Source organism: Lipotes vexillifer, unplaced genomic scaffold (genome assembly GCF_000442215.2).
Source record: "Lipotes vexillifer unplaced genomic scaffold, Lipotes_vexillifer_v1.1 scaffold252, whole genome shotgun sequence".
In the NCBI taxonomy this organism is placed as follows: Eukaryota; Metazoa; Chordata; class Mammalia; order Artiodactyla; family Lipotidae; genus Lipotes; species Lipotes vexillifer.
Window position 1 is genome coordinate 1,197,960 of NW_006773367.1, and position 26,486 is coordinate 1,224,445.

At 45.0% G+C, this 26,486-nt stretch overlaps 1 protein-coding gene across 3 annotated transcripts in view; it reads left to right on the forward strand.

The window, feature by feature from the left end:
• Positions 1–26,486, forward strand: part of DAPK1 (death associated protein kinase 1) — a 211,746-nt gene that overhangs the window by 134,916 nt on the left and 50,344 nt on the right. For all 3 annotated transcript variants that reach the window (XM_007448280.1, XM_007448279.1, XM_007448281.1), the window contains 14 exons: positions 11,280–11,418; positions 13,137–13,266; positions 13,436–13,484; positions 13,571–13,597; positions 14,314–14,466; positions 14,829–14,874; positions 16,028–16,117; positions 17,708–17,800; positions 20,126–20,245; positions 20,703–20,801; positions 21,643–21,741; positions 23,544–23,642; positions 24,544–24,741; positions 26,065–26,262. In XM_007448280.1, coding sequence (XP_007448342.1) covers positions 11,280–11,418; positions 13,137–13,266; positions 13,436–13,484; positions 13,571–13,597; positions 14,314–14,466; positions 14,829–14,874; positions 16,028–16,117; positions 17,708–17,800; positions 20,126–20,245; positions 20,703–20,801; positions 21,643–21,741; positions 23,544–23,642; positions 24,544–24,741; positions 26,065–26,262 — 1,540 coding nt within the window. The remainder of the gene's footprint in view (positions 1–11,279; positions 11,419–13,136; positions 13,267–13,435; positions 13,485–13,570; positions 13,598–14,313; positions 14,467–14,828; positions 14,875–16,027; positions 16,118–17,707; positions 17,801–20,125; positions 20,246–20,702; positions 20,802–21,642; positions 21,742–23,543; positions 23,643–24,543; positions 24,742–26,064; positions 26,263–26,486) is intronic.

Here is a 26,486-nt window from a genome sequence, read left to right on the forward strand (position 1 = left end):
AAAAAAAAAAAAAAAAAAGAAAGGCTGATAAATGTAGGAAAGATGATTAGCCTTTCAATATGAAAGAACATCAGTCTCACTACTAAGCAGAGAAATAATGGGATAATAGTGGGATTCATTTATTTCATCCATCAAATTGGCCCAAAGTAATAATACCAAGCAAGTGAGGCTATGATCAGAGCACATTCATTGACTGCAGCTGGAAGAACGTAAGTTAAAACGTCCATATACAAAACTAAAGTTCCTTCTATCTCCCCTCCTCCCCAACCTTGGCCCTCTCCCTCCCTCCCTCCCCCACCTCCCCAAAAGTAAAGATGGTCCGAATTCAACTTAATGATTTTTCAGCTTTATGATGGTGCCAAAGCAATAAGCACTCAGTAGAAACCATACTTCGAAGTTTGAATTTTGATCTTTTCCCAGGGCTAGTGATACATGGTACACTCCTCTCCCATGGTGCTGGGCAGCTCCCAGTCAGCCACACGAAGGGAAAGGACAGACGCTCTACAGGGTACCGCGTTGCCAGCATTTATTGCATATTGTGTTTTATGTTTCAAATCCCGTCATGTCTACAAAGTAACCGCTGACCCAGAAATTCCAAATCGGGCCTAGAAAAAAACCTCACATTTTCAGAGGAGGCAGGGACACAAAAAGATCATCCGCCTTGTAGTTTGCGGTAGTGAAAAATTGGAAACAACATAAAGCCCCTCAGTGGGGGAATAGCTAAGTATACTCTGATCTAGATATCCCTATGAGCGCCAGGCAGCAGTGAAAAAGAGGACACAGGAGCTCTGTACCGATGGGCATTGCTGAGGTGAGATAACAAATTCTAGAACGGCTCAGGCAGTCGAGTACCATTTATGTTCTTAAAATGTAGGTGAAAGAATGCTGTGTAGTCCGTAGAACATCCCTAGAAAGTTCCAGGGGCCTATATACCATAACAGTGTACACAGGTGCTCCTTGACTGATGATGGGGTTATGTCCTGATAAACCCATTATAAGTTGGAAATGCATTTAATACACCCAACCTCCCGAGCACGGTAGCTTAGCCTGGCCTCCCCTAAACATGCTCAGAGCACTTTCATCAGACTACAGTTGGGCAGTTATCTTGAGTTTAAGTTCAAGAGTAATTACCTTCCTCTTCTTCTCACCAGAAGCAGGAGACACAGATGGACATTTTGTAGACATGGTGGGGTTTGAAACACAAAATACAATACACAGTAAATGCTGGCAACATGGTACCTTATAGAGTATTGGGCATTTCCCCTCGTGATCGCATGGTTGCTGCTGCCCGGCATCACAGGAGAGGAGTTTACCATGTATCACCAGCCCCAGGAAAAGATCAAAACTCAAATTTCGATATACAGTTTCTACCAAATGCTTATGGCTTTTGCACCATCAGGAAGTTGGAAAATCGTAAGTCAAATTGGCACCATCTGTACTTTTGTGGAGGGTGTAGGGAGGGAGAGGGCCAGGACTGGAGAGAAGGGGAGATAGAAGGAACTTTATTTTTATATATGGATGTTTTAATTTTTCTTAAGGAGAATATATTTATGTATTTCTTGTATAATATTTTCAAGAGACCAAATTAAAGTTCGGTCCTCCCCACATGGAAGGGCTTCTGTGAGGGAATGTGCCATCTCTCTGGCTAAGCCCACATCTACCAGGTTGCCCATGCGGGGACCACTTGGGAGGGGTGTGTGAGTGGTGCTGACTTTGGCCCATGAGCTTGAACTTCCCTTGAGGACTCTCTCTCTCTCTCTCACCTCCGTCCAGGCCTCAATGTTCTCTTAACACTTTTGCCTAAGCAAGGAAAAGCTTTTGTCCTTAATTTCCTGTTGCAAGATTGAGGCTGGCCAGGAGCGAGGGCACCAGAGTCACATTAGATGGACCCTACTGGGTTGAGGTTACCAGCACTGCCTTCTGCCCGCCCCTCCCACCTTCCCCCTCAGGGCTCTCATCCCTGCGCCCCCCGGCTGCTCTCAGGCACGTCTAGACTCCTCTATGTCTAGACCCAAGGAAACTGGGCCAAGGCACCCTTCCAACTTACCTATTTCATGTCTAGGAACCCACCTCTTCCCCAGGTTTTTGGCCCCAGGTATGTCCACCCATTTCAGGAAACCTCTTCTGTTTAACCATAGGCGAATGTGTGGTCTCATTGTACCGTTAGCATGACAGCCACATCAGAACCCACACCGTACGTTGGCAGCTGGACAAGAGATACACAGAGAGTAGCTTCGAGGGTTTTCCTCGCCTGTAGCTAAGAGGAGTGAAGGCCCAGGATGGCTGCATGGAATATTGACCCGCTGACCATGTGGCAGACACACTCATCCTACATCACATTATCCCCATTCATCCCCAGAGGTAATAATGAACAGTAGGTGTTACTACTCCTATTCTACAAGCAAAGGAACTGTGCCTCAGAAAGTAACTTAACCTATCTGAGGTCACAGAGTCCAGACTGAAACCCAGAATGCCTGCCTCCAATGCTTTTTAACCTGAGCCATATTTTTCCTTTAGGGATTTCATCCTAGAAGTCTCAGAAGTCCTCCCTGCTTTTTGCATAACCTCCCAGAGTGAAATGAAAGATCACTTCCCCCATGAATTTTGAGTGCCAGGCATTCTTTTCCTTGAGAATCCCCAGAACTCCTTTTAAGTTGTTGCTTAAATTTGTAGTGAAAGCAGACAGAAAATGTGTTTGCAGATACAACTTGCACTAATTCAAGAGGAGGCATGAAGGTTAGGGACTCCTTTGATATTATTTATGTGATTTGAGGCAACAGTATATAGTCAAAGAATGCTATTCGCAGACTCCTAATCTACTTTGACCTTAAATTCACACCTATTTCACGAATGCAAAAAGGAAGGTATCATATTGCGTCTTTCCTTTGGATTCTCCAGTTTCAGTTTTGCATTCCTCAAAGTCCTCAGTAACCCAGGAAATTTAGAGTGTGAGAGGTGAGAATGTGAAAACCCTTCAGGACTTCCCCTAGATTAACAAAAAAGAGTGTTCAACAGTTGGTGATGACAATGGAGCATTGGGTTTTAATTTGGGGTTTATTTAGAGGCAGAGCCGAGAAGTGGTTGGGTACTTGCCCTCACACCTTCACAGCACGGTCCACCAGGAGAGTTAGGTTTCAAACAAGAAGCATCTCAAAGTGTTGGGGAAATTACTTCAGGATGGGATCAGATATGCATTTTTCTCCCACATTTTCTGACCTGAATTTAAAAGTTTTTATAATAGTGCATGAATGAACCCTTCCTTCACAGGAGAATCTGAAAGCAAGACTAACAAAAAACATCAGTAGATTCTAATTATCCTCTCTCTCCGTTGCATCCTCTCCTTTTCCTGAGTTGCTTTAGACATCCCGTATGTAATACTTCGTTTGCAGCCTGTGAGCAATTACTACCTGTTATGGTTTGAACTGTGCCCCACCCACCCCAGAAAAAAGAAGATATGGTGAAGCTCTAACCCCCAGTACCTCAGAATGTGACCTTATTTGAAAATAAGGCCTTAGCAGATGTAATCAGGTTAAAATGAGGCCACTAGGGTGGGCCCTAATCCAACCTGACTGGTGTCCTTATATAAAGGGTAAAATTTAGCCATAAACACAGACATGCACAGAGAGAAGATGATGTGAAGAGACACAGAGAGAAGGAAGTCCATGTGCAGGTATAGGATTTGAGTGATGCATCAACAACCAAGGAAAGCCCAGGGTTGCTGGCAAACCACTAAAAGCTAGGAAGAATCAAGGAGGATTCCCCTACAGGCTTCAGGGGGAGCAAGGCAGTGCTGACACCTTGATTTCGAACTTGTAGCTTCCAGAACTGTGAGACCGTAGATTTGTTATTTGAAGCCGTACAGTTTGTTCGTGTAGCCCTAGTAAACTAATACAGCTACCTGTACCTAACCCTTATAAAATACACATGTAGGATAAATAAGATTGAGAATTTCTGTTCATCTGTTATAGTTAGCGTGACATTATATTTTCCAAAGATGGCTGCAAGATCATCCCCTGTCCTACATGTCTGTCTAGAGCCTTGAAATTCCCCCATCAAGAGATGAATTCTAGGGCTTCCCTGGTGGCACAGTGGTTAAGAATCCACCTGCCAATGCAGGGGACACGGGTTCGATCCCTGCTCCAGGAAGATGCCACATGCTGCGGAGCAACTAAGCCCGTGCGCCACAACTACTGAGCCTGCGCTCTAGAGACCACATGCCACAACTACGGAAGCCCATGCACCTAGAGCCGGTACTCTGCAACAAGAGAAGCCACCGCGATGAGAAGCCCGCACACCGCGGTGAAGGGTAGCCCGTGCTCACCACGACTAGAGAAAGCCCGTGCACAGCAACAAAGACACAAAGCAGCCAAAATAAAATAAATTTTTTTTAAAAAGAGATGAATTCTAAATCCCCTCCCCTTGAACCTGGATGGGCTGTGACTCCCTTTTGATGTTCTATGACTTCTGAGGCAGCTTCCACCCTGTTTCCTAGAACACTTGCCCTGGAGCCCTGAACTGCCATGTAAATAGTCCACTTGTCTCGCGTCCTCCATGCTGTGAGGAAGCCCATACTACCCCAAATGGAGAGACCACATGGAGACACAAGACTACATGGAGAGAGATACCCAGACAGCCCCTAGATGCTCCAGCAACCCTACGGTTTCGGCTTCAGCCACTATCTGATTGCACCCCCATGACAGACACTGAGCCAGAGCTGCCCAGTCCAACCCTTCCTGGATTCCTGATCCATAGAAGCTTTAAGAGATCACAAAATAATTGCCATATTTAAAGCCACTAAGTTCTGGGGAGATTTGTTACACAGCAGTAGATGTCTGGGACAGTTAGTGTACTCTGTGCTTTGCATTGGGTGTTTTCATTTTAATTTAAAAAATGGATTGAATTTTTACTTCTGACTAAATAGTTTTATATTTAGAGAAGAGAGACTATAACCACAAAATCTCAATGATTTAATCTAATAGTATTTATTTCTCACTCACTCAAAGCCCAGTGTGGATGTTACAGGTTGGGTGGCTCTCCTACAAGCATTGACTCAGGGATCCATATTCCTTCTACCTAATGACTTTGCTGTCCCCGGTCCTCCTTGGGGTCCTCTGCTGGGTCATCTGTGTTCAGGTAGCCAAAGAGAAAGGGTAGAGAGAGAGTGGAAGATCATGTGAGATGTTGCAGAGGCTGGGTCTGAAAGTGGCACACGTCATTCTGGTCCACGTTGCACTGGCTAGAACTAGTCCCTGACTCAAGGGAGCTGGGAAGTGCAGATTAGCTGTGCACCCAGGAGGAAAAGGTAAGTGTAATGGGAGCATAGCTCTGCTACATTCGCACGCTGGCTGATAGAATCTTATATTATCAGAACTGGAAGGGACATGAGAGATCGGCTTCTCCAAGTGTGGTCCACCAGCATCAGGACCACCTGAAGGACTTGTTAAAATGCAGATTCTGGGGCCCCACCTGCTGAGTCAGAACCTCAGGAAGTGGGTTCTAGCCAGTTGATTTTTGCCAAGTCCCCCCCAATTCTTGTTATGTACACTAAGTTTAGAGAGTCACTTACCAGTTCAACCCTGTCACTGTACAGATAACAAAGTTGAGGTCCAGAGAAAGGACCTGACCTCCATACTTTCCTTCCAGCTACTCACAACCTGAGGCCAGAGCTGGAGTTGGGGACCTGTGTGCTGAGGCCCATCCAGTCCTCTTGCCACGCGCCTCCCAGGGCTCTGCGTCATAGCTGGCCAGGACCCCGATGGTGTGCCCTGGCAGAGCCTACTCAGTTACTGAATTATAGCCTTGGCCCCCAATTCAACAACCACACATACTTGCTCTGAGACACCAACAGGGAAATCCAGCCCAGTGCGGTAGAATCACAGCGTTTTCCTTGAAAAGTCTCATCAGTTTATAACCAAGAGTCCCCTGCAGTTTAGATTATGACCAGATCTAGTCCAGAATCAAGTCCTGTTATATCTTGGACATTCCTAGCAAGAGTCGGGGATCCGGAATAGTGTTTTAATTTAGCAATTGGAATCCTATAATAATTTCTCATATGTCACTCTGCAGGCCTACCTTATCTTTAAAGCTGTAATGTGTCCTAATGACATTCTGATATAGCTAGCTTTTAGGGGAGGCCTTGGTGGTAATGAAAGGCATGGGGAGGAGAGAGAAACTTCATATTTTCCAGAGCTCTTGATGAAAACAGCCAATGCTTATTAGCATGCATTCCACACAATTTCCATGATGATGCTATAATTTAAAACACTGACTGAAAGACCTAATAAAGGAGGTGAAACTAGCTCTCTAAATTTGCTGAACAGATTGCTCACATCTCCCTCCATCAATTTCCCTTCTCTTGAGCAAAATGTAAAATTTGGAACAAAGAGTGAAGACACTAGGGTTTTGACTGATCTTTTTGTTAACAGTATTCTGCTGTATGGCAGCTGCATTGTAAGCATTCGAGTTCTGATTCTAAGCATGTATGCGAAAGTTCCCATGAAAAAAAATCTTCAAGTCACTGTCTACCTTCTGAGTTTGGGGGACAAACGGGGGTAAATTAACAAAGGATGCTTATCACGCTCCCCAACCTTTGCTGAAATCACTTCGTTTCACTTACTTTGATTAATCACTAAAGATTTTGTAAGCAGCTAAAACATCTGCCTTCCCATATTGGCGTGAAGGAGAATGAGAATGTAGATAAGACCTTCAGGGCATCAGGAAACCGGTGATGGTTCCAGGCCCAGTGAGATGGGGGGTGTCCAAACCCTCCCGATGTCTAGCTGAACGATTTGGCTCCCAGCACAAGCTCATCGCACAAGCGATGGTGTGGACCTCATCGTGAACAGCATGGGATTTGCACAGGGCCTGCGGGCAGGGTAGATGGAGAAAATCAGAGATGACGCCTGCCTCCTTCCCCTCAGTTGTGATCAGGCACTGCCACTTTGCAGTCTGGCCCCTCACTCCAGGGGCTCCAGGGTTGTTCCCAGTTATCACTTCTCTTGTCAGGAAGCACTGTTGGAGTTAAGTTACTCGGGACAGGAGGACTGAACAGGGCACGAGGTGGCCAGCCTGTAGAAAGGCAAACCTGATCTTTGGCTGAACTGAGTAAACAGACCCAGTCAAGATGGTGAGTGTTCTGGTCAGCTATTGCTGCATAACAAACTACCCCAAAATTTAGTGGGGGGCAGGGTGGGTTCTCTGGGAAGCAGACTCTGAGCTGGAGAAGAGCATGCAGGATGTTCCTCAAGAACTCCTCTTAGAATCAAGTCTTCCAAGGGAGAGGAAGCAGTAGGAGTGGGCAGAGAAAGTCACGCTGCCTTGCAGCTCAGTGACAGCGCCGGCTGACCCAACAGAGTCCTGGAGCCAGAATGACCCTTGAGAGTTGCCCCACATTAGGCTGAGATGACCTGGCTTTTATATCAAGGGTGCACAAACTGGCATGTCTTACAAATCAGGTGGCCACCTGTCTTTGTAAATAAAGTTTTACTGGAACACAGTTCCACCTCTTCATTTACATACGATCTAAGGCTGCTTTCGTGCTGCTTGGGTAGAGCTGAGTAGTTGTGACAGAAGCTGCATGGCCCACATTGGCTGTGGGCTTCCAGGGAAAGGACAAGACCTTGGGCAGTGGCTCTGTAGCAGAGGTGAGCCCTGCTGGATGAGGGCTGAGGGCTGTGCAGCTTCCACGCCCAGCACTGGAGACAGCAGGTCCTTCCTCAAGGGGAATGTGTGCAGTGCTCATGGTGTCCACCACAGCGGATTAAAATGACCGTTGCATTTGGTGGGTCAGGAATTCTGGAAGGGCTCAGGTGGACAGTCTGACCTCCATGGGCTCAGGTGGACAGTCTGACCTCCATGGCCTCATCTGGGCTGGAGGGTTCACTGCCAAGATTCCCTCCTCACTCAGTGCTCCTTTGCCTCTTTCTCTCTCTCTCTCTTTTTTTTTTTTTTTTTTTTTTTTTTTTTTTTTCACCGTTATGGCCTCTCCCGTTGCGGAGCACAGGCTCCGGACGCACAGGCTCAGCGGCCATGCCTCACGGGCCCAGCCACTCTGCGGCATGTGGCATCTTCCCGGACCGGGGCACGAACCCGTGTCCCCTGCATCTGCAGGCGGACGCTCAACCACTGCGCCACCAGGGAAGCCCCGCCTCTTTCGCTCTTTATGGGGCATCTCATCTTCTGGGGTTTCTCCATGCCACGGTGTGGTTTCGGGATCATCACACTTCTTACAGGCGGGACTCGAGAGGCAGGATGTGGAAGCCCTGGGCCCATGAAAAAGCATACTGGAGATGGCACAGCATCACTCTGCTGTGTCTTATTGGTCAAAGCTATGATGGGGCCCATCCAGATTCAAGGGGATGGAGCCCCAGATGCAAGATCACAGTACAGAGCAGGGAGCGGGAAATGCTGTTGCACCATCTTTGGAAAATCCACAGTGCCTCAGTGGGCCAGGTCTCGGAGCTGTTTGAGCACATCCTTCCCACCTCCACAGTTGCCATCATCACGAGGGTGGCTTGAAATGACCATGGTGGGAATATGACACCTCAGGGATGGGCTTTGCCCCACCCCAATCCCAGAGAGCCGGTTGTTAAGTATGGCCCAGCACACCATGGCTGCCGTGGTCAGGGCAGCGGGGGTTACGATTTGAAGCAAGGCAAGAAGAAAGACAGCACTGCTGATTGGTTGCCGAGGCACTCAACATATCCTGGAACATCAGAACAACTCTAGGGGATGTCTCTTGTTTCACAAAAGAGGAATCCCAGGTGTGGCGAGATTGGGTAACTGGGCAGGATTCGAACCGGGGTCTCCTCACCCTCCGCCAGGTCTCAGGAAGATGAAATAGGCTCCTTGTCACTGGCCTGAGGGAAGCTCAAGTTGGGCGAGAGGGAGGAAAGCCAGCCAGAGAAGGAAGGGGAGCAAAGGCCTGGCTGGGGCAGCCGTGGGGTTCCTGGGAAGGACTCAGGCCTCCACATCGTGCCCAGCTGTGTGGACACTGGAAGATTCGCCCCAACTCCTAGCAACCAAACCCCAGCCCTTTCTTATTGTCAGGAAACTTATCAATGTTTTAAAGGCACAAGCAGGCTGTGTGAGCAAGGGGAAGTGGGGAAGCCACTGAAGGGGAGGCAAAGAGAGGAAAGGCCGACACCATATTTACAGGAGCATCTGTAATGCTCCCCTGACCGGGAGTACAGTGATTAAGCCAGACCAGTGGACTTGAAAGGGGGAGAGGGGAGAAGCAGGGCAGGAAGGGGACTTTCATGATGGAAACCGCCCTTAGGCAGGTGGCATGGATTCTTCCTTTATAACAGTACTGGTTCCACTTACTGGGCCTCAGCCTAAAGCTAGACCTGCCTGCCACGGGCTTTACGTATATTTATTATCATTAGTCCTCAAAACCCTCAGAGGAATGGGTCCTATGATTCCCATTTGAAAAGAAAACGAGGCTCAGCAAGAAGGAGTAATCTTCTGGCCGCAGAATTAAGGTTTGCATTGGATGTGCCAGCTCTGGACCATCTCCCCACCGTGCAGCCGTGATGCCAGTTTACCTAAGGAATGGCCGCGCGGGCCAGAGAGCAAAGAAGCAAACGGATGATAGAGCATCTTTCTCAGCGTTAGTTGGTTCACAACTTCCCATTTTTTCCTCCTTTTTGTTCCCTAGAGTTGAAAGATTCCCTCTCCCTGTTTTGTTGGTTTTAAGAGCAATAAAGAAGACAAAATGTGAGACGCAAAGGGCTCCACGGAGTTGAGCAGGGAGCCAGTGCAGGGGCGCAAGGCCGAGGGCGGTGAGGCTGGGACGGTGCGTTGGTGGAGGGGCGTCGCTGCGTCAGCTGCAGGCCTCTGCCCCTCAGGCAAGGCTCAGGCTCTGTGGCAGAAACTCTCTCGGTCCCGGGAGGTGGAGGAGTCACTTTGCGCTCCCCTCCGGATAAACATCCTCAATTTAAATATCAGAGGGAGGCCTTGCAGTGGGAGGATGCAATTAAGACTTCCGAAAACTGATCCTCAGTTTTTAGTGTGCTAAGAATCACCTGGGGTGCTTGTTTAAAATGCTCCCTTCCTGGTTCCCACTCTTAGAAACTCATGCAGCAGGTTGGAAGTGAGGCCCAGAATCCGCATATTTAAAACACCCCAAGCAATTCTGGTGCCAGGGGATCTTGAGCCAGACTAAGAAAAACACCCACTTGGAGGGTGATGGTGCAGGATCTGAAACTTTTCTTTTACAAAAATAGCTTTTTTGTCATTATAATTTAATCTCAGGAGCACCTGAGATTAAATCCAGATTCTTATTCTGGATGTAGATGTGGTAGGTATGTTTATGGAGCTGTCTTGCTGAAAGAAAGATAATGCACACGTGGTTATGTGCATAATTGCAGTTAATTATTATGTTGTGAACATATGGTTAAACTCGATAAAGATTAACTTATAAAAGCTCTTATTAAAAGTTCCCTGTTATTTGCCATTAATCAGTACCATGGATTTTTTTAGGGGAGTTTGTTCATTCATCCACTTAATTAAAAGTTTTTTCATTCTTGCTGCGTGGCTGGCCCTGTGCAGGGATGGGGAGACTGCACGCAGTGGGCCAGCAGCCGGGAGCTGACCGCTGCCCTCTAGGGATTTACAGTCTGGCCAGGGAGACAGATTCATCAAGTCCCCAACAACCACAGGCATTTCAATTTTGTGTATGTTTATTCTTATTTGTTAAGGTGTTTGTTAAATTCATTACTAAATGTGATTTTTATAAATGTAGAGGTATTTACATATATACAAATACAAAGCATACAAACAAAAAATCCTTGTCAGGCCATATATTGTGATTTGGGTTTTAAAAAAAATTGACTAATATAGAGATTTTGAATTTTCCAGGTGTCTCTCTTTGGGCTAGGAAGATATAGTCTATAAATTCTATACAAAGTTGGATTGTAGTTTTATTTTAATCAGTGAGTTAAGACTTCATCTCTAAACATGTTTAATTAAGATGTCTGAATGATTAATGAAAGATGCATTAATTTTTTTCCCCATCACATTTCTACTCTCTCCCCTATTTGTGAACCTAGCACATTAGGAAAGCAGTACCCAAGTGCTTTCAAGCACAAATGTACCTGAATGAAGAATTCTTATCCAACAATGAGAAGCACAGAGAATTCTGATTCCTTGCTTAGCAGTTTCAGCATGTCCTCAATGCTGTTTTCTTGCCAGACACTTGAGCGTGCAAATCATCTATGAGAGAACAAATCAATATGAGACAGAACTGTCATCAATAACCTCTGCCTCTTGATTTTCAGTGTTGCAGGTGGTGAGCTCTTTGACTTCTTAGCTGAAAAGGAATCTCTGACGGAAGAGGAAGCAACAGAATTTCTCAAACAAATTCTTAATGGTGTTTACTACCTGCATTCCCTTCAGATTGCCCACTTTGATCTCAAGGTATGTTGCTTGGTGTGAATCAGATGAAAGCTTACACGTACCACAGCATTCGCTGTTTGCTAAGAAAAATTGAGGGCGTCCGAAAGAGATACAAGTTTTTTTCCTAGAGGTGTTTAACAAATGAAACTATCAATATAAATCAGCAAGTGTATAATGCCTGCCTACTACAGGAATTCCTAACCAATGTGTGAGATAGAGGCTTAAGATTAATGATTACATTTGAGAATTCTTGGGGAAGAATCAAGGGGTCTTACCAGCCAGGTCTTTAAGAAATGGGGCTGCTGTTGGTTATGGGGTATTTTCAACCTAGAGTACCCATTGGCTGCCCAGTTTCCATCCACTTCTGGCTACAAGGCATATAAGATGGAAGGTGTCTTGATCTCTACTCTCTCTATTGATGCAAAGGCTTCTGGGCTGACTCAGTCTCTGGCAATCAATCAAGCCAAACTCTGAGACTGGCTAATTGTGGTCTTTGCTTGGCTGGAGGCAAGGCATTATCGGACATAAAAAGACACATCATACTCCCATCCATCACAGAGGTGATGGTCTCTCTGAGAGGGGAAGATATACATATGAGCAACAGAAGTGGCAATGTAAGCTTCAGGGTACAATCCGAGGCAGCGAGAAGATTATCACAAAAAGTGTGTGGTTGATTGCCAAGTGAATGATTCAGATCATTGGAGCTAGGATAGATGTAAGAGAAGGGAAGATTTTCTCCATACTTATTGTAGCAGAGCCATCAAGGCCCCATCTGGATCCCCCAACACTCACTAACACACACCCCGAAGACTGCTGCTGGGAGCTGGAAATGCCAAAGAGTAAATGCCTACTGAAGCAGCTCTTAGCAGTGGAGCTGGGGAGAAGGTGGATAAATACCCCAGCTCCCTCGTGCTTCAGTTGGAAAATTCTGAGTGCTGCCCTTTCTCCCCAGGTCCTCCAAAGGGACTGTGCTCCAGTCACCCCTACCTTGATAGGACACTTTGTATCAACTTCCTTCCTTCTGTTTCCTGTCTCCCCATTCATCTACCAAGTATTCCCTGGAGTCCCCTCCTACATAAGCTGCTTGCATCCAAATCCATGTCACAGGTCTGCTCCTGAGAGAATCTAAACCAAGACATTTATTTTTCCTAGTGTTCTCTTGCAACTACTCTTTCATCCCTACTTTTTGGTTGTCTTTTCAGGGAAGAGGAAGAACTACCTGCCATCTTGTCCTCAGCAAAACATACGATAGGGTTTTTTTTAATTGTGGAAAAATAAAATATAAAATTTACCATTTTAACCATTTTAAAGTATGCAGTTAAGTGACATTAAGTATATTCACATTGTTGTACAACCGTTACAACCATCTATTTCTGGAAATTATTGATCTTCCCAAACTGAAACTATGTACCCATTAAACACTAACTCCCCAACCCTCCTACCCCCAGCTTCTGGCATCCACTATTCTACTTTCTGTCTCTATGATTTTGCCTATTCTAGGTATTTCATGTAAGTGGAATCACACACTATTTCTCCTTTTGTGACTGGCTTATTTCAGTTCATATAGTGTCTTCAGGGTTCACCCATATTGTAGCACATGTTAGAATTTACTTTCTTTCTCAGGCTGAATGGTATTCCATTGTACGGATAGACCACGTTTTGTTTATCCGTTCAGCTGATGGGCATCACGTTATTTCCACCTATGAACATTGCTGTACTATTTTTCTTTTTTTTTAAAGCCTGAAAACATAATGCTTTTGGATAGAAATGTTCCCAAACCTCGGATCAAGATCATTGACTTTGGGTTGGCCCATAAAATTGACTTTGGAAATGAATTCAAGAACATATTTGGGACACCAGAGTTTGTTGGTAAGTTTTCTTATTCCTGTGGTCATTCATTTCTCATAAACATTATGCTGGCAAAATTCACCCTGCTGCAGCATCATTTCCCTGGTACATGTTTCTGGTTTATACATGAAGGTTAGAATCTGTTGGTTCACTTTCTTCCCAAACTAAATGTGCATTCATTTCCTCTTAGCTCCTGAGATAGTCAACTATGAACCTCTTGGTCTTGAGGCAGACATGTGGTAAGGAGCATGCTCTTGATGTTGTCGCCTTTCTGATTGATTTTACTATTCTTCTGATGTTGTTTTTCTTTTTCTTTTGTGTCTAGGAGTATTGGGGTAATAACCTATATTCTGTAAGTACCCAAATCCACAGCTCATGTTCTTTTCTTTTCTTTGAGACCATATGTTTTACTGACCATTCTATGTGTCGTGTTGATCAGTTCAGCTTATGTATGCTTTTTTTTTTTTTTTTTTTTTTTTTTTTTTGCGGTACGTGGGCCTCTCACTGTTGCAGCCTCTCCCATTGCGGAGCACAGGCTCCGGACGCGCAGGCTCAGCGGCCATGGCTCACGGGCCCAGCCGCTCCGCGGCATGTGGGATCTTCCCGGACCGGGGTACGACCCCGCGTCCCCTGCATCGGCAGGTGGACTCTCAACCACTGCGCCACCAGGGAAGCCCTATGCTTTTTAAACATATTCATTTTACACCTCCACAACATGTTCAGTTTATACTAATTAAACATTTTCTCCTAATTTGAAATGAGTCATCAGAAACTGCAGCATAATCACTGAAAGAAAGCATGGCTGTCTGTTACTGCTGAGAAAATAGGAAAGGCTTTCTTTTTTTTCTTAAACTACTAAATGCTGTTCTAAATTAACTGTCCTTTGCATTAAGCTGAAGCTTTTGTGCATGACAATTAAGTGCCCTATAAAATGTAACTGAATTCTAAAGTGACCGCTCAAGCACCAGATTATAATGTTATTCCTCACTCCCTTTATCAGATATTGTAGGAACAGAATGACAACACGAGAGGGACTTACTCATGTTCTGTGCCCTGCTTTATTAACAGCCTAAGTGGGGCCTCCCCATTTCTTGGGGACACTAAACAAGAAACGTTAGCGAACGTATCTGCTGTCAACTACGAATTTGAGGAAGAATACTTCAGTAATACCAGTGCCCTAGCCAAAGATTTCATAAGAAGACTCCTCGTCAAGGATCCAAAGTGAGTGTCCATTACACCCGAAAGGTGCCCAGCTGTGGCCTCAGCTAGACAAGAGTTAGCACCTGTCCTGTGCACACGGCCACGTTTATGCAACCCTGGTTGTTTCCTCCTGGCAAAGAGAAGCATGCCGTGTGAAACGCTTCAGAAAATGCAGGCAGGGCCCTTTGTACCTGCTCAGTCAGCCCCTGTGGGCACAGTGAAATAATCACACAAAGACTGTTGTTGTTTTCGGCTCCGTGAAGCAGGCCCCGAACTGCATTTTCCAGAGCATCTGCTTGGTAGGCCCAGCCGGCATGGAAACAACCTTAGTGTTTGCTTCTATGGTCACCGCATTTTTTTTCTTTCCCCTCCTCCCCACAAAGGAAGAGAATGACAATTCAAGATAGTTTGCAGCATCCCTGGATCAAGGTAAGTTGCATACTGCGATTGGTTTGGGGATTATAGGGCGACCTGGAATTCGTTTGTCCTAGGGTATCACTAGGCACTGTGGGTTCTAACCACGGTCACGTCTGGAGTATTGTGTTTGCTATTGGTGCCATACTTTAAGACAGCTGACAGCTGAGAGAATCCTCATGATAACGGAGGTAGAAAGCAGTGAGCTACCACAGTGCAGGATTGTGATGAGGAACTGAAGGGCAGGTCCACTCAACAGCCTCGAGTTTGACTGTGGGATATTAGCCCAAACAATATTTTTGAAAATTCTTGAATTAACTTCCAGCATTTAAGTATCATATCAAATCTGGCTTCTCTTGAAAACTCTGAAGATCTATCAACACTGAGCCCTCGTTCCGCAAGGCTGCCAGAAACTCTGCCCAGTTGCCTTTGTGCCAGGCCAGCAGCCACCCCCGACGTATATACACCTTTACATTGTTTGCCTGGCGCCGGTCAGCATTTGGGTTAAAGAACTGAAGTTGCTTCAGCTAGACCAGAAAGGGCTAAGGGTGGGGAAGCATGGCAGTTACAGAAGAAAATCATGGAACGAATAAGTGGATCGTGGTGCAGTAACTTGCATTGCAGAAGTAGGTTTGGGGCAGCTGGAGACCTCTGCCTGTGCCAGCTCCCAGCAGTTGCCTGGGCTTCCCTGGAAGGCAAGGATGTCTCCTTCCTTCAGAGGTAGAGTTGCATGGTCTCCTGAAAAAATGCAGTAGGAGGGATTTTAGTGCTGTAAGATAGACCGAATTTGCTAACTTCTGAGGTCCCAACCAGCTCTGAATTACTTGATGATGTTAAGTTCACATGCCTCTCAATATGGCCTCACCGTGAATCGTGCCATTCCCAGATTCTCTTATGGAAAGTTGTAATTCAGCTTGTCCAAGCTCAACTTTTCAACTTTCCCTCAAGATCCAGTCTTCATGGATTTGCTCAAACCCTTAGCCACAAGAGTTTAGCCTCTGGAGACTAGGTTCCTGGATCAGGCATATTATTATCCCAACTCGTTTTGTTACTTTAGCAAGGTGAATATGTAAGCATCCCAAATAATGAGAGGTTTTCAAAAGTTGTCATGTAACGCATTTCTATAATTTGAGAGCTCTAAATTGTCTTTCTTGGATTTTCATTTTAGCCTAAAGATACCCAACAAGCACTTAGTAGAAAAGCATCGGCAGTAAACATGGAGAAATTCAAGAAGTTCGCAGCCCGGAAAAAATGGAAAGTAAGATTGTTTGATTTGAAGGGATTAACTAATTCTGTGTCCCCTGTGGCTCTCCCTCTGTTCAGGGCTCACTTCTGATACTGGCAATGCAGAACTGCATCCTTTTTAAAAATTCACTCTGTAGTCATCTGCACCATTACCCTATTTTCAAAGACAATCAAAAATACTATTTCAGTCCTATTAACTCATCTTTTCACATGTAATTTTGCATTTTTGTAAATTAAAACCATCCCCAAGGCAAATTTTTAAATCAGTACAATAAAATTATAGTGCAGTCTTTTTCTAAAGGCAACAAGCCACATTTTAAATAGATTTGTTTCTTGTGGTAAGCACCATAGCATTATGATTATACCAGAACTTGTGTAAATGGTTCTCTAAATCCAGCCTTGGTCTGTGAGTGGTTGGGATGGGGGTGGGGTGTGACCATGAGCATCTGCAATGTGATCCCTTCTCAGTGTGGATGGTTTCTGCAGGGACTGAGTAGGATGTGGCTCTAAAGGGCATTCCAGCCAAACTTGAACAGATAAAAATTCAGGGTTAAGAAGGGGACAGGATGGCTTCCTGTGCACAGGGTCATGTCAAGCCCAGAGGAAGCAGGTACTTGCCATGTCTCCTCATCACTGGGCCAGAAGTGTACCTCATTGTACTCATCAGGTTGGGGATGCCTTGATAGAGATGAGGAGGACCACAGCCATGGGTTCCTCAAGACTTGACTCTTAGTCTCAAAGAAGCCTTGAAAATAAGGCTTAAAAGGTAGAGTGAACCACCGTAAGTTTCTCTTTCTCTCCCTCTCTTTCATTCGTGTACAGACACACACACACACACACACACACACACACACATTCTTTACCTGTTGTTTCTGCCTTTGAGAGTAAATGCAGAGGTGTTTGTCCTATAGGCTAAAGAGTCCCCAACCTGCTCATTTCCAACAACTGGATGAGTTTTGAGAGTCACACTGTCTGCCATTACCAACTTGCCTGGGCACCAAGGACACAGGGCAAGACCCTTGCATACCATGCTTCTCTGAGGGGAGACGTGCAAGGGCTTTGCTAGGGTAAGATCCCATTCCTCAAAGAGTAGAGAGTGAATATGGAGAGAGAAGGGATGCATCCAGTTCTGCAGCTTAATAACGAAATGCAGGAGAATCTCTCTCTATTGTTGTCTTGATTTATAAGACCTTTAGAAATTTCTTTAAGCAAATATGATCTGGGCTTCCCTGGTGGCGCAGTGGTTGAGAGTCCGCCTGCCGATGCAGGGGACACGGGTTCGTGCCCCGGTCCGGGAAGATCCCACATGCCGCGGAGCGGCTGGGCCCGTGAGCCTTGGCCGCTAAGCCTGCGCGTCTGGAGCCTGTGCTCCGCAACGGGAGAGGCCACAACAGTGAGAGGCCCGCGTACCATAAAAAAAATATATATATATGATCCAACCCGCTTGTGGGATCGCCCACCCCTGAAGAATAATACATGCTGTCAGCATTGAATGCTATCTCAAAGGCTTTGTCATTTGCACTAATTTCAGTATTGTTATGTAAGCTCTCTCTCCTCCTCTCCCCCTGCATGTTTTTCACTCTCTCTCTCTTTTTTTTTAAAGCAATCTGTTCGCTTGATATCACTGTGCCAAAGATTATCCAGGTCATTCTTGTCCAGAAGTAACATGAGTGTTGCCAGAAGCGATGATACTCTGGTAAGCAAACCTTTTCCCCAGATAGGTTTGTTCTTAGCACTGTGTTTACCATGTTTACGTTGTTTAATTTGTTCAGCAACCCAGAAAACCTGAAGTCTTAGAAACATCAGGCCTGTTCTTCCTCCTCTTGAGTGGGGGAATTGGGGTGGCTCATTGGATCTACTCTATTACTGTTTCGTCCTTTTTCCTCTTTATTTTGATTGGCTATACCTACTACCTCTAACACTACCACCTTCCCACCCTCCTCTTCCCCCCAACACAGTTTGATAAAAGAGAGGCTTGCCAGTAGAAGAGGAGAGATCATATTCTAAGTTTCATGAACTAAAACGAGAGCCCTCTGTTTCCACCAACCTTGGAGAATCTTAGACTGTAATAGTACAAAAGGGGCAGACAACCCTCCTTCTGAACACATACACACACACACACACACACACACACACACACACACACACACAAACACAAACACACCAGAAAATCAGGGGAAATGCAGTGGGGCTTGCTGATATAGTTCGTGGTAGACCAGAAGGCTAAACCCACTCACTTTGTTGATGTATTGATTTCCAAAGGTCCTTGAGAACGACTCCACGACTTTTTTTCCCTTAATCCAAACTGAAACCTAATCACAGATTAACTCTTCAGATATGACTGGACACATCAGAATTCAACGAGACTTTCCCCAACAGTCAGACAACGGGGCTTTGTGAACCCTGGAAGTAAAGGGGACTCCAGAAAAGGCAGAAAGGGTGGTTCTGTGGGAACCAGCCTGCTCCTGTAACTGAATAGTCAGTGTTTCCTGAGTGGAATCCGGGAACTCCAAGGGCAGGATCACACATCAGCAGACACCAGCTCTTTTTTTACTCCCTGAAGCCAGTAGTTTTACTCAAGTTCCAGATCTAACCTTATAGCCTGAAAAGAGATAGGAAATTTTAAAAAGAAAAAAAGAAGTAGGAGAGAAGCAAGTTAGGAGGAGAAGGGAGAGAAAGAGGAGGAAAGCTGGGCTGGGGAATTGTTTGAAGGTGGCCGTGGAGCCAGGACAAGATATAAACTATTAATCCAAGTAAGGTGATGAGAACAATGAAATCTTACAAATTAAAATTGCCCTGAATAATCAGTTGGGAGACAGTTTGTTACAATGAAGAGTTTAGGGTAAGAGAGGGACAGGGCTTGTGTAGAAGCTCCAGGTGGGAAGACCCCCCTCCCCAGCCCTCAGGGTCTCTCTCTCATCATCTCAGTGTCCTGCTGATCATGAGGCTGTGTTACAACAACGTGCTTATTCCTCCCATTCTCCCATTTCTTGTCACTCTCACTTTCAGGCAAATGTCTCTTAGTCTTCAACTTGGATTGTGATAGAAAAGCAAAACCAGTGGTGTTCTTAAACATGTACTCTGTGCAGATATTATTATGTCCCTCATGAAGCTTGTTTGGATGCAGATTTATAGAGAAGAGAAAGCAGAGTTCAGAGAAATGCTTTCTCCATTCCACCCCGCACAGGCAGAGGTTCAGCCTCTGTAGGTATGCTTTTCCAGATTTGAAATTTTAGTAGCAGTACCTCTGTAAGTCCAAAACTTTTGTTTGGGACTTTTCTAGCTTATTTTTTTTTGTTTTAATTTACCATATTGTGCAAGTTTCTTATCATTTATATTTAAGAAAGTACTTTAACAAAGTAGCAAAAATTTAACAAAGTTACCGTTCCGCAGTATCTAGTTATTTTCTCTTTGTAAATGAAATGCATCCATTTTCCCATTTCTGGCCTTTATTTTTACATTTCTCCCCTTTTCATACCTTTTTTTTTAAAATAATTGTGACCAGCTTTCAGAGAATTTTGCTATGTTATAGAATACCTAGAGAATGAAGAATTTCTAGTGCTCAAAAAATGACAATCTGTAATTGCAAAAATTACAAAGTAAGTCTTTCTTATTCAAAGATATCATTTCCTTGGTTCTATGGTTTTTAGAATCTGAGTTACACCTGAAATTTTCTACAGTGGTTTCTGGGACTATATGTTTTTAAAGATTCCTAAGGTAAACACAAAGTGTAGTTTGTCATCAATCGTTGTTCTAAATCTGAATCTTAAGAGATGTTTGCTCTCTGGGTTATAATGCAGGCAACTTAAAGACACAGATAAATAGTAGGTGCTGCCATCATGGAAGGGGCAAAAAATGACCTCCTGCTTCCCTTCATGACCAGGTGGATTTAGGGATTAAATGGCTTCCTTTCCCCTGAACACTCCTTTTAATAAATGAGCATTGGTTTCTCTGATGTTGGTAAAAGGAGCAGCATGACCAACAATCTAACACTTTTTCCCTCTTCCATGTCTCTCTCAAGGATGAGGAAGACTCCTTCGTGATGAAAGCTATCATCCACGCCATCAACGATGACAACGTCCCAGGCCTGCAGCACCTCCTGGGCTCCTTGTCCAACTATGACGTTAACCAACCCAACAAGGTCTGATGCTGTCCTGCCAGGGGTAGTGGGGGTCGGGGGGTCATGGTGATTGGGCACCTCCAAGTCCAAGGTGGAAAGACCCCATCTGCTCTTCATTCTCCCTTACTGTTGTAAGCTCCATACTGTGGGGAAAATCACTTCTGCTTAGAAAGTGAGCTGAGTTAGGAATAAGGTCTTTTTGCGTTGAGGGCCTTTCTACACGCACCTATCACTCGCCTCTAACCATGAAATTTTAAATGTACTCATCGTGCAAATGAAAATGTCACTTTGGATTGTGAATCCAAAAGAGGAAGATGTTGTGTCCTTCTGACTGTCTTCCATTCCTGTCACGCAGGACAGGAATGTGTCCTGTGTCTGTGGAGACACAGGAAGGTGTCTGGGGCAGCAGGGGTAGTTTGAGCTTTTCCTTTCCTACCAAACCTGAAAAATAGGTTTTTTTTTTTCTTGCCTTTTCCAGCATGGGACACCACCGTTACTTATTGCTGCTGGCTGTGGGAATATTCAAATACTACAGTTGCTCATTAAAAGAGGCTCAAGAATCGATGTCCAGGATAAGGTCATAATTCTGTTTTATTGCAAATGAATTAATTTTTTAAGTATTTCCAAATGTCTCTAATCAAAAGGTAATAGAGAAAAATAACACATATGCCCTGTTTCATTTCTCAGTTTCCTATAAAGGAAGATGAACTACTTGAATAGCCTGTTCCTGTCTAACATGTTACAGAGAAAAAGGCGAACATTCGTCTTCCTCGTGGCTCAGTTGCTCTACATCATCCTTTCTTTGTGTCCTGCCCCAGATTGACTCCTTACTGATCATATTTACTCAGCGGTGTTATTTGATGTCACATTGAAAATGTTTTAATTATCCAATTAATCTCATCAGAAATGTATTTGCCCGCACATTAATTAGGGCAGCAGAGTAAGGAGGATATGCTTTGAGGTGTAGACCACTTTGGAAGTGTAGACACAAGTGATGATCGGCTAAGCGTCATTACAACGGGTCTGTCATCAGCTTCCATAGACTTTCAACTGAGCTGTAAAGGGACTAGATCTGGCCCTTGAAAATATAGGGAATTCTAACCAGAAGTTGAAATGAACGTTTTAGGAAAAGAAAAACAACTTTTTATTTCGAAATAATTCTAGATTTACCAAAAAAAAAAAAACTGCAGAGATAGTATAGAGAGCCCCCTTATCCCTTTCACCCAGCTTCCTGGAATGTTAACGTCTTACATAACCTTGGTCCCTTTGTCAAACTGAAAAGTGAAATGGGGTTTTATTCCTCTTGGGAGTTGCTCCTTTGTTGTTTGTCATCACATAGGAAGGGAAATACAGCAACTGAGTGATGTTTGCATTCAGATCCGGTCTGGGAATGTGACCCTGCCTTGGTTTTTGTACAGGGTGGATCCAATGCCATCTACTGGGCCTCTCGGCATGGCCACGTAGATACCTTGAAATTCCTCAATGAGAACAAATGCCCTTTGGATGTTAAAGACAAGGTAAGGCCACTTCTCTTCTTAAGGAAAGTAATAAAAGGCATGCCTCTGCATCATGACCCAAAGAACAAGGATTCAGGACCAAAATCTTCCTACAGAGAATTTAAGTAGAAGTTTTTTTTTGCTGGTGGCTTAGTCTAATATTAAAATCTGGGGGCTTCCCTGGTGGCGCAGTGGTTGAGAGTCCGCCTGCTGATGCAGGGGACGCGGGTTCGTGCCCCGGTCCGGGAGGATCCCGCATGCCGCGGAGCAGCTGGGCCCGTGAGCCATGGCCGCTGAGCCTGCGCGTCCGGAGCCTGTGCTCCCCAGCGGGAGAGGCCACAACAGTGAGAGGCCCGCATAAAGCAAAAAAAATAAAATAAAATCTGATTTTAGCTGAAATCTGCCAAGTGTTTTCCATGTTATATAAGCAGCGAACTATCTTCCCCATAACATGAAAACTCAGAGCTCATCCAGAAGGACAGCCAGAAAATGACCTGAGTCCTGGTCCTCTTCTTGACCCACCATGTGCACATCTCTACCATTCTCTTCCTCTTTGATGTGACTGACAGTGCTGACCTTACGATCACTGGCACTAGAAGAGTTAATGAGACAATGCAAGTAAAGTAAGGCTTTTGGGGTAAAGATGTTATCGAAATGATTGGTTTCAGAAGATACCTTACTTTCACATACCCATGTTTCATTCAGTCCACACAGCGGCCCTGTGAATTAATTGCAGGGCTGGGACCTGAACTTAAGAGTCCTACATTCTCATCTGTTATATATTCCATTATGCAACCCCTCTCTGATTCTACTACTAGTAGACTGATTTGTCGTGTTCAGTCAGGGCTGCCACATACAGTTGTATGGATTGTGCACTGCACCATATCTAAGGGAGGACATTCACGTTAAAGACATACATTTATTTTTTTTTAATTTTTCATTATTATTTTTTAAATATTCATTCATTTATTTATTTTTGGCTGCATCGGGTCTTTGTTGCAGCACTTGAGATCTTCCGTTGTAGTGCGCGGGCTCTTCACTGTGGCCCATGGGCTCTGGAGCACGTGGGCTCTGTAGTTATGGCTCGCATACTCGGTAGTTGCGGCGTGCAGACTTAGTTGCCCCATGGCATGTGGGATCTTAGTTCCCTGACCAGGGATCAAACCTGCCTCCCCTGCATTGGAAGGTGGATTCTTAACCACTGGACCACCAGGGAAGCCCCGACATACATTTATTATAGCAGTTTTCTGTCGGGTGGCAACAAGTATGTCCTTCTGTTATGTTTTTAGATCAGTTTATTCTGGCAGTTTCATGGCAGATATTAAAAAAATCTTAAGGAAGTTGCATCTATTACTAATTCATAGAATGTTATTGTATGGGCTAATGGTAATGTTTTAAAAAATCTCTGAGAATGTAAGAAATTACATTCTAAACATAGACAAAATGAAATCAGAAACTTGCTAATAAATAAAACCCTGTGTTTAAAGAACTTAATATTAAAAAAGGAATTTTGTGTTTTGAAAAAAAATCACATAGCTGGAAACGTCAGTATATAATGAAAATTGAGACCGGCTATCACAAAAAAGGGAACTCACTCTTACTTAGGGAGAGAGGGTTATCACACACAGGATGAGCCAGGTGTGTGGATTTAACGCTAGCTACATAGTGGGTGCCCCACCCCAGGGTCCTTGGCCCAGTCACCAAAGGGGCATCTGGCCTGAGAGGGGCAGGTACCACCTCAGGGGAGGAGGTGGAGCCAGGCATGGGTGGGAGTGGGACAGCTCCCAGGGGGGACTCTGAATCTTTGGCTGTGTCTTTTGCAGTCTGGAGAGACAGCCCTTCATGTGGCAGCTCGCTATGGCCATGCCGATGTGGTTCAGTTACTGTGCAGCTTTGGCTCAAATCCCAACTTCCAGGACAAGGTGGGTCATGGTACCTGATGTCCTCACTTCTTTCTGCTTTTTGCATGGGTATACAGGCAACCAGATGATGTGTTTGTGTCTTACGGAGTTTTATCCAAGTTAGGTTTTCTGCTTAGATTACAGAGGGCAGGGACTCGAACTAAAGCACTAACATTCATTCATTCGTTCATTAATCCTCTGGACAACCCTATAATTCTCATTTTACAGATGAGGAAACTGAGGCAGAGAGAGGTTCAGGAACTTGCCCAAGGTAACACAGCTCAACAGTGGTGGAGCCAGTGCTCAAGCCCACACAGTCTGGTTGCAGAGTCTGTGTTCGTAACCACTACGGTACAGCAGCCTCTCATAGACAGATACATGTGTCTAATGATGTTGATCATGAATACGTAGACCTCACGACCAACCATTTTTGTTAAAGCTTGGTTGTCTTGGCCCCTTCTTTGCCAGAGCAGTAATCAATTTATGTGACTCATCTTTGTGCTATATACATGACAGGAATCTTGAGGCATCCAGATTGTTAGAAGAGTTCCTGCTCAGAGAAGTGCTGTCCCATGGTTAGTAGTCTCCAGTGAAGTAAAGGACAGACAGCACTTTTACAAGACAGATGATATAAATCCACCCACGCAGAGGCTCTGTTGTTCAGAAGAGCTGAGCCATGGTTCCAGTGGGCTCCGCAAAGTCAGTTGTCAGTAAAATGCTGAGAAAGCTGAATTCGAATTAAGGAAAGCCGTCAGACCCATGCCCGTTATTTCACATTAATGGTTTGCTCCGATAGCTACAAGCTCTTTCAATCCGCTGCCTTGAGTTTGCTGCCGGGGTCGGCCAGGACTCTCACCGTGCCTGTACTTTCTTTCAGAGTCTTGCATTCTCCTCCTCTATATGTACTTGTCTCCTCGGCCAGGAAGAAGAAACACCCCTGCACTGTGCTGCCTGGCACGGCTATTACTCTGTGGCCAAAGCCCTTTGTGAAGCCGGCTGCAACGTGAACATCAAGAATCGAGAAGGAGAGACGCCCCTCCTGACAGCCTCCGCCAGGGGCTACCATGACATTGTGGAGTGTCTGGCTGAGCACGGAGCCGACCTTAATGCATCCGACAAGGTGCTTAGTGGGTCAATACATCCCACTCGCTGAAAAGTGATCTGGGGGGGGCTGGAGGGACCACAAGACTTCTCAGTTAGTTTAGCTAAAATAACAAACTTGAGTGCAACAAGTTATATTATCCTTTCTCCTATCCAAAGATTCTGTGGTTCTAGATTCTGTTTAATAATTACTATTCATTTGTGGGGTGTAACAAAATCTATGTCTCTATTTTTAGCCTTTTTAGCTTTGCAGCAGGTACAGTGATGATCACAGAGCCCAAGACAAATCCTCATTTAGGACTGAAATTGGCAACACACTATTAATTTGTAGATAGACAAAGAAATAGGTGGTTTATTTACTTCCATCACCTGCTATTTTGTAGGAAAACAATAAACTATTCTTATTTGTTTGGCAGTCTCAATTCCAGGCCAGGTTTTCCTTTTTTAATTAAGCACATTCAGCATAATCTGTTCTTATTGTGAACTCGCACTTACAGTGAGGCTGTGATGTTGCTATGTATAGTTAGATCTGGCACACTGTGGTTAATTTAGGAACTGCCACTTGTGGAGTATTTTCTGGGTACAGGAAAGTAGTTCTCAAGTGGGGTGACCTTGCCCCCGGGAGACACTGTAGTGGCTGGAGACATATTTTGGTCGTCACAGCCAGGGTGGGGCATCTAGAAGATAAAGACCAGGGGTGCTGCTGAACAGCCTACAATTCCCAGGACAGGTCCCAAATGTCAGTAGTGCTGACACTGAGCAACCCTAGAACAAGTACGTTCCAGAGATGTTTCCACACTCCCTCTACCCACGGCTCCTACAACTCAACACTATTCTTCACCGGGGGTTCTAGAGCAGGTGGAACGAATTCCCGGACTGATGCTCATATACATGACAGCAAGTCGTCTTGCTCTCTCAGTTTCTCCTGGTATAAAATAAAATAATAAACTTTCTACTTAGGAAGTTAGTAAAGATTGCTGAGCAAATGTTTTGAGAAGTGTTTTTCAAACACTTGATAAAACAGGCCATTGGAGTACCAAACATAACTGAAGTCCTATAAATTCAGAGACAAAAAGGAGTGTGGAGTCTTCCTACCCGAATGTACTGGCCAAGCCTAGGTTAATTAAGCTGACGGTCAGCTTGGTCTGTGATTATTCAGAGTGAGATGTATGGGGCCTCGCCCCGACCCCACCAGGAGTAAAGTTCACGGTTTTAATCCTCCTTCAGGCTTTGCAGTAATGGTCCCATTGCCAATTAAACCTGGCCCAGTGCAGCTGGAAAGGCAAGCGGCCAGGCCCACGTGCCCAAGCGAAAGCGCTCACGGCCCTGGTGTTTGTTGCAGGACGGACACATAGCTCTGCATCTTGCTGTGAGACGATGTCAGATGGAGGTCATCCAGGCTCTCATCAGCCAGGGCTGTTCCGTCGATTTCCAAGACAGGCATGGCAACACCCCCCTCCACGTGGCCTGCAAAGATGGCAACGTGCCGATTGTGGTGGCCCTCTGTGAAGCCAACTGCAATTTGGATCTCTCCAACAAGGTAAAGCTGGAAGGAAGATCCCTGCAGAGTCCGTCTGTGTCTGTCCGTCCACGTGTTTCCGGGTTTGGGCAAGTTTCTCTCTGCATCTTTTCATTGTTCGAAGTCAGTATTGCTTATATGAACCTGTTCCTTTTTATAGGGCTCTCCACTTTAAGTATATTTTACATCTGACTTTTGAATAATTTCCTAGAGTAACAGAAAATTACATTAATAAGTACTTCCTG